Source organism: Arachis duranensis, chromosome 5, assembly GCF_000817695.3.
Source record: "Arachis duranensis cultivar V14167 chromosome 5, aradu.V14167.gnm2.J7QH, whole genome shotgun sequence".
Classification (NCBI taxonomy): domain Eukaryota; kingdom Viridiplantae; phylum Streptophyta; class Magnoliopsida; order Fabales; family Fabaceae; genus Arachis; species Arachis duranensis.
This window is the reverse complement of record NC_029776.3, coordinates 100,521,607-100,529,043: the sequence shown is the minus strand read 5'-3', so window position 1 is coordinate 100,529,043 and position 7,437 is coordinate 100,521,607. Positions and strand designations below refer to the sequence as shown.

Here is a 7,437-nt window from a genome sequence, read left to right as displayed (position 1 = left end):
TATGAGGTGGTCAAACGAGATTTACATATAAACAGTCTCTCTGTAAACATGATACATGACAAAACACAATGACGTCGTTTGATTTATGTAGCCGACCCCACTTAGTGAGACAAGCCTTTGTTGTTGTTGTTATTGTTGTTATTGTCACTTTTTTCTTCATAAAATTCAAAAGAAAAAAAAAAACTGAAAATAAAAACAAAAAATAAAAACACAAATCAAACATAACCTAAATTTTTAATAATTTTCAATGAAAACAGTTGAATTTTGTTGAGTACTGCATTAAAAAAGTTTGCTCATTTATTAATCAGCGAACCCATGTTGATTAATAAAAGTCATATTGCTCATTTGTCAATTACTACAAAGTCTAGGAGAATAATATACACAGCATTGTTAGTATCCTGTATCTGATTGAGCCATTCAATAATGATTTATTTGTGACTCATATAAACCACTTGAACAAGGAGACATAACCTCTTGCTCCAGCAACTGTACCACTTCGTTCATCATAGGACGGTCGTCTGCATTTGCATCCGTGCATCTTGCTGCCAGTTCAATGATCACTTCGACAGACTCCCAATCTGCATCGGTGCATCTTTTGTCTAACACTTCTTTGAATCTGTTTTCTTTTTGGACTGTGTTCATCTGAAAATTATTTTCCAAAACTTGGTACACATGGTTTAAAACATGAGTGGTAAAGAAGAAAATGAAATACGGTTCTACTAACTAGTATCCTACATGCACTAGTTAAGAATACAAGTAATAGAAACTTTTCATGTTATTTATTGTAGGATTTGTCTCTTGTGAGAAACTTTGAAGTTTATATTTAATAAATGCATTTCAAGCTCAAAACTACGGATGCAAAATTCATATTTTTGAAAACCGAAGAAGTTCTCTTAGCAAAACCCTTTATTGTATTTGGTAACTTCAAACTTTATTTCATCAATGCAAATTGTCCTTTTTGGGATTCTCAACCAATGAGCTAAAGCTTACCCAACCAACAACATTTTGCCCTCTCTTCAGGAAGGAAGGATCTGTTGGTCTCTTTCCAGTTACCAGTTCTAGCAATAGAACTCCAAAGCTATATACATCTGACTTCTCAGTTGCTCTCCCACTTTGTAGATATTCTATTATTGACCCAGGAAAAACATCAAAATAAATAAATAAATATAAAAAAATATATATCACTTATTCAGTTGTTTTCTCTTATAGTAATCAGTTAATCACTTGCTTTTGTAACTGATTTAGTTGTTGCAGGTCAAGAATACATTCATCTTGAGTATACTTTGTATCTCTAATGTTTACCCTATTCATATTCAAGAAGGTTAATGTTCACTTTGGTCTTGGTACATACATGAATCATTTTGGTCTCTATAGGTTAGTTTTAATGAGTCAAAATATTTTCCGTATGTAAAAAACATGAATTGAATTAGTTACTAGGACTAACTTGACTCACATTTGTTACCTATGAAGACTATTTTGACTTGTTAAAACTTTGCAAACTCACTCATATACTTGCAAGGATAAAGGTAAGCATTAATCCTCTTCAAGAAAATATAAGACACTATTAAAACAGGTGTAGCATCTACACATGTCTACCACAAGCAGATGCAGCATGGTAAGGAAGGCTACATATACTTGAGTTACTCGATGAAATATAAACAATGAAACAAGTAAAAATTTTCTGAACTAGGAGGAGGCTTGATATGATTATAATAGGATGGATAGAATTTTAACGAGTGAAATTTGGGCTCATTTAGGGATAAAGTTTACCCCAATTATCTCTATGATTAATTGATCATTTTATTCCCTCTCACTATCAAACATTTTTCTTACCCCCACCCTTCCCCAGGCCGGCAGCCAATGTTTAGTCACTGTGTTGTGCTTCTTTTGTGTGTGTGTGTGTGTGTGTGTGTGTGTGTGTGTGTGTGTGTTACAGTCTTCGCAGTTTGTGTTCTGTGTATTATTATTATATGTTACTCACTTTCTTTGTCACACACACTCTACTCTCTCTTTTATTCATTGATATTATTATTATATGTTACTCACTTCTATCGCACCGCTATAAGACCGGCTATGCTGTATGGTACGGAGTGTTGGGCGGCTAAAGGGGAGCACGAACATAAGTTGAGTGTGGCAGAGATGAAGATGTTGAGATGGATGAGTGGTCATACGCGATTGGATAAAATAAGGAATGAAGATATAAGGGAGAGAGTTGGAGTAGCACCTATTGTGGAAAAGATGGTTGAATCGCGTCTCAGGTGGTTTGGACATGTGAGAAGAAGACCGATAGAACATCCAATCAGGAGGGTGGATGAGATGGAAGATGGACAAAGGGCGAAAGGCAGAGGAAGACCTAAGAAGACCATCCATGAGGTGGTCAAACGAGATCTACATGTAAACGGTCTCTCTGTAGACATGATACATGACAGAGCACAATGGCGTCGTTTGATTCATGTAGCCGACCCCACTTAGTGAGACAAGGCTTTGTTGTTGTTGTTGTTGTTGTTGTTGTTGTTTTGATCAAATGTTTGAACAAGAATTATAACACTTCAAAACTTCAAAAGATTATACCAAACAAGAAGAAAAATAAAATTTCTTCTAGTAATACCTTTTTCCAAAACATAAAAATTGACCACCTAAAGCTATAATGTTAGTTACTAATTGAATAATTCATGGACATTTTTTACAAAATTATCTCTCAACAGATTATATAAATAGATCTTGAAAATTGATTCTCTGGAAATCATCAAATACTGAAGCCCTACATGAAAAATACCTAAATAAATGTCATTCTCTTGGCAGATTTCTATGTTGTGACTCTAAAACAGATGATTTTCACCCTAATAAAGGTGCTAGTATTCAGAACTAAGTGCATACCTGGCGCCAAATAGCCGAATGTGCCAGCAACAACTGTAGTAACATGGGAGTCATCATCAACCAAAAGCTTTGCAAGTCCAAAATCAGAGACATGAGGCTCCATGTTTTCATCAAGAAGGATGTTGCTAGATTTAACGTCTCGATGCACGATTTTGGGGGAGCAGTCATGATGCAAGTAAGCCAAACCCCGGGCAGAACCAAGGGCTATCTTTAGGCGAGTGTGCCAATTCATAAAATGCTCACTGTTTCCTGAGCAGGATGGATTCATAAAAGAAATTAGCTAATCATAGAACTAAAGAGCATGTCATCATGAATCATAGTAGACGAAAAACATAATTAAACTGGATTTTTAGAAAATATACAAAGGTGATGATAGACCAAAGTCATGAGAACCACTCATGTATTTAAGGTTCTCCAATAATTCCAACTCATTCAGACAACAATTGTAAATTTGTAATTGAATATCATAGTTAGTGAACCCTGTATCATTTTTTCCTTTGCCAGGGATGCTGACAAATGATATGCATCAACAACTTTTGCCGTATACACACTTAGCCAGTAGGAGAGAGATTGTCACTATACAAACGTGAAATTCATTTATGCTGCCAATTTCTTTTTCATCATACTGGCATCAGGATTTAAGAAGACTTACTTTACAATGAGTGATAAAGTTTATCAATAAGGTTCCTCTAAAATGAGATTGAAAAAGATAGTGAGGAGATATCCACCCTCAACATGAAAAAATGACAAAAAAAAAAACCATTCACAACTAGGAGGGACGCAGACCCTATAATTTCTGCCAGTGTCATTATTTTCATCATTAGAATTCAGTATATTACAAACATGAAAAGGGTGACATCACACTTGATTCATTCTTGTTTCCTTGTCTTTCTATTACTTCTGTATTGTTCCTTATTAAATCTGGGTACCAGTTGTTACAACTGGTATCAGAAACTGGTTGTTGACGGCATGAAAAGAGCTACTTGAAGATTGGATTAAGGTGAATACTGAAATAGTTATAGACAATAGCCAAGTGGCTACCACTAGGTCAGTGTTGATAGAATGAGCCACCATGGATGTTAGCTCTCCTAAGCCAGTTTATCGTTGTTAGAGACTTGGGTATTATGGGGTGCTCAAAGTCTCACATTAGGCAATACAGTATGCTTGATCTTGTATCAAAGGAGAGTGATTCTTTCCCTTAATAGCTAGCTTTTAATGTGTGATTTTCCACTTTCCTTAACTACTTAACAGATTCCATTGCAAAGTTCACCACCGAAAGGATGTTCTCACTTTCCAAGAAACATTTACACAAATTTAGCTTAATGAAAGAGGGAGATGGCCAGCGCATAAAAAAATAGTTATACCATGCAAGAGACAATCCAAGCTTCCCAGTGCCAAATAATCATAGATAAGGAGCTTTGTAGAAGGAAGCCTGCAATAACCACGAAGGTTTACCAAATTGATGTGCTTGATACTACCTAAGATTTCTAGTTCCCTTTCAAATCCTTGATCTGACCCTTCCCGACCTCTATCAAGCCGCTTAACAGCAAATGTACCACAATCATTCATCACCATGCGGTAAACAGTACCAAATCCCCCAGACCCTACCACATCCTCTTCATCAAGTGACTCCAGTTTCTCTATGATCTCAGATGATGGATATGGCAGATCACCATGGAAAGTAATTAGTATTGTACCTGTTACAGGAGCAGGTAAATAACTATATGTTCATCAAGAATAAAAGGCCAAATTATTTTTTTTTTTCAGTCAAATGTGAAACACACCACCCTTTGTACTTGATTCTGGATTGACTTGTTTGTTCACTTCTGTGTATTGCCTAGCAGTTCTTTCCTTCTTCGACGGCAAACAAATCCAGAGTAACAGAAGTACTAAGGCAAGTGCAATGCCCATTGTTGATATTGCACCGATTAACACCCACTTCACATAATGTGATATTCTTTTGGTAGTTACTGAAAATTTTAAAAGTTTATATATTTATCTTACAAGCTCAAACCTTGATTAATCAATAAGTAAACACTTGAAAAATCTAGTATGTAAAACCACATCTAAGAATATAAATTGTAGGACTTGCCTTCCGATTCATCATTCTCAGCATGTGGTAGCACCACAGGGAAACCAAGTGTTGTGTGACATGGTTTTTTAACTTGCCGTCCACAAAGATCTAAATTGCCAATAAACCTGTTCCCATACATAAAAAAGCAAAAGGATTGAACCCCCATATAAAGCACGTCTCAAATAAGATGACCATAATTCATTTGAAACAAATAGTTCACACTTCAGACTTGGAGATAACATCATTAAGAATCATATGTCATAAATATGTGAAACCTGTAGGGGCATTCCAATCTTTTAATTTTGCTTTCCATCATTTTTTCCTAACTTGAATTATCTTCTCATTTGGCAATAGAATGTTTTTCTTACAATCAAACTTTTGCAGCTTCTCTCATATAAATATACTGTGTACAACTGAATTCATATAGGATAAAAAATAAACAAATAAATTCAACATAGATATAGATGTTACTTCTACTGTGACCTAGCAGAGATTGTTAAAATCAATTAGGACAGATTATCCCCTTTATTTGATACAGTAATCATTTGTAAATATGTGATGCTTAAGATTCAGACGCGAAGAAATATTTGCATTAAGCAATATTCCAACAAAACAATATTCGTACTTCGTAGATACAATATAGCATAGCTGCACCTTAAAATAGCAGATAATATGACAAGAATTTGTTTTTGCTGTGTGAAGTACTTACACGTTTTTCCCAAAGGCTCCTAGTACTCCCTCGTCAGGGATTTCACCAGAAAAGAAATTCGTCGACAAGTTCCTAAGAAAATCAGGATCAAGCTTATTATGTTGAATGTTATGGTTATCAATATCATTATGCAGTGCAAAATGAACTTACAAAAGTTGCAAATGTGTGAGCTGTCCAATAGAAGAAGGTATTGCACCCTTTAATGAGTTGCTTGATAAATCCCTGTATTTAAAATTCCCATTAGTTATAACCAAAATATGAATCAAAATGCCATTATCTAATATATATTTTAACAACTTCACTGAAACCTGATATTAATAGTTCAATAAGAAAGTCAGATATGATTGAAAGCAAAAAGGATTTCGACAAAAAATGCGAAGAATTGAAAGAGAGGAAAGGATTACAATATTTTTAAATGCAATAGGTTTCCAATATCTGGCGGGATTCCTCCTTGAAAATAATTGGCTCTCAAGTACCTTTCATTATAACCAAATAAACTGTATCAGCCCTTACCCAAGAAAATTAAAGGAATGATCATAAAAAGCCAAAGCACTATTTCACTTACAATGCTCTTAGCTCAGTACAATTGGTAATCTCATTAGGAATAATATCATGTAAACCATTCTGATGAAGTGCCCTGTTTCGATACAAACCAACAATTGAATAAAATGAGGGTATAATCATAGATGTTAAATCTCCATTTTTGAGAATTGAAGTAGTGAACAAGTGGAAGAGGAAAACTACTTACAATCTCCGCAATCGACTGAGTTTGCCTATGCTGGGAGATATGATTCCACCAAGTTGCATGTAAGGCAGATTTCTGAGGAACACAAGATAAACATACACGTTACTGTACCAGATTATTGCCTACCTAGTAACTATGAACTATACTCTAGTAATGGAAAAGACAAGAGAATGAAGAATATGAGCTTCTTACATACATCGAGCGAACTCGCTGTTCTTTCTCGGGATAACAGGTGATACCAGTCCATCTACAATAGGACTTGATATTAGAATGTTGCCAGTTACTGAGAAAATTCCTTGTGTCATTCAAACTGCTTTTGATTTCCAACAATGTGACACCTAGAAGATCAATGAAAAATCAAAAGTTTGAAAACTCAATCAATTAAAGTTACTTAGAACAAGAATAAAATGTGAAAAATCTAGCCAAAAGACCAAAAAGTAAAATAAAGGGGTCCATAGGTTTTACCATCTTGTGAGAGAGCAAGAGAGGAATGGAAGTAAACAATGGTGGAAATCACCAAAATCACCCAAGCTACCAGAGCCCTTTCCATTTCCGGCTTATTATAAATGGATTCTAGTTCAGAATTTGCAAAGTGAAGTGGGTGGAGAATGGAGTTTAGTCACTGGCTGCAGTCACTGAGAAAGAGTGAAGTGAACAGTGAGGATGATGATGAATCCATAGGTTGGTAGTGTGATGAGAATGGGGTAGACCTCAGGGGGTTGCCAACGTGCCATGATTGAACGTTCTTTAGTTGAAATAATGATTTGAACTTTTGAAGCATGCATGAAGAGAGAGAAAGGTAACGCTTGCTTTTTACTCCACTATTCGAAACAAGGCAAACTAAATTATAGTGATATTTTTTTTTTTCGTTTTCTGTTATTCATTTATTTATTTATTTTACCAGCGAATGCATTGTTCATGAAACCTTAAAGCCAGTACCGAGTAGCCTAGCAGAGCGTTTCAGTCCCACTATGGGTAGAAGAAGTGAAATTCGGACAGGAGGTCTAACAATTTTCAATTGTGATAAACTGA

At 35.3% G+C, this 7,437-nt stretch overlaps 1 protein-coding gene across 5 annotated transcripts; it reads right to left on the bottom strand.

The window, feature by feature from the left end:
* Positions 1 to 304: 304 nt before the first annotated feature.
* LOC107491337 (LRR receptor-like serine/threonine-protein kinase FEI 1) lies at positions 305 to 7,169 on the bottom strand. 5 transcript variants are annotated; one of them, XM_021143384.2, is made up of 13 exons: positions 6,871 to 7,169; positions 6,598 to 6,743; positions 6,409 to 6,480; positions 6,226 to 6,297; positions 6,065 to 6,136; positions 5,811 to 5,882; positions 5,661 to 5,732; positions 4,970 to 5,076; positions 4,662 to 4,847; positions 4,242 to 4,574; positions 2,878 to 3,126; positions 991 to 1,124; positions 305 to 642 (listed from the first exon to the last, which is right to left on the bottom strand). In XM_021143384.2, the coding sequence occupies exons 2-13, from the start codon at positions 6,708 to 6,710 to the stop codon at positions 418 to 420; spliced, it is 1,707 nt and encodes a 568-aa protein (XP_020999043.1). In that variant the 5' UTR covers positions 6,711 to 6,743; positions 6,871 to 7,169; the 3' UTR covers positions 305 to 417. The 5 variants fall into 5 exon arrangements, with proteins under 5 accessions (XP_020999043.1, XP_015967666.1, XP_015967667.1 ...); XM_016112180.3 differs by having other exon boundaries at positions 6,602 to 6,743; XM_016112181.3 differs by having other exon boundaries at positions 4,665 to 4,847; positions 6,602 to 6,743.
* Between the last annotated feature and the right edge of the window lie 268 nt (positions 7,170 to 7,437).

Bases quoted from the DNA above. Each gene is read 5' to 3' on its own strand.
- LOC107491337 (XM_016112180.3), bottom strand. From the start codon at position 6,955: ATGGAAAGGGCTCTGGTAGCTTGGGTGATTTTGGTGATTTCCACCATT. The intron at 4,575-4,661 runs GTGTGTTTCACA...CTCCTGTAACAG, and splicing joins AGAATCAAGTACAAAGGGTG to GTACAATACTAATTACTTTC. The intron at 1,125-2,877 runs GTATGCACTTAG...GGTCAATAATAG, and splicing joins ATTCGGCTATTTGGCGCCAG to AATATCTACAAAGTGGGAGA.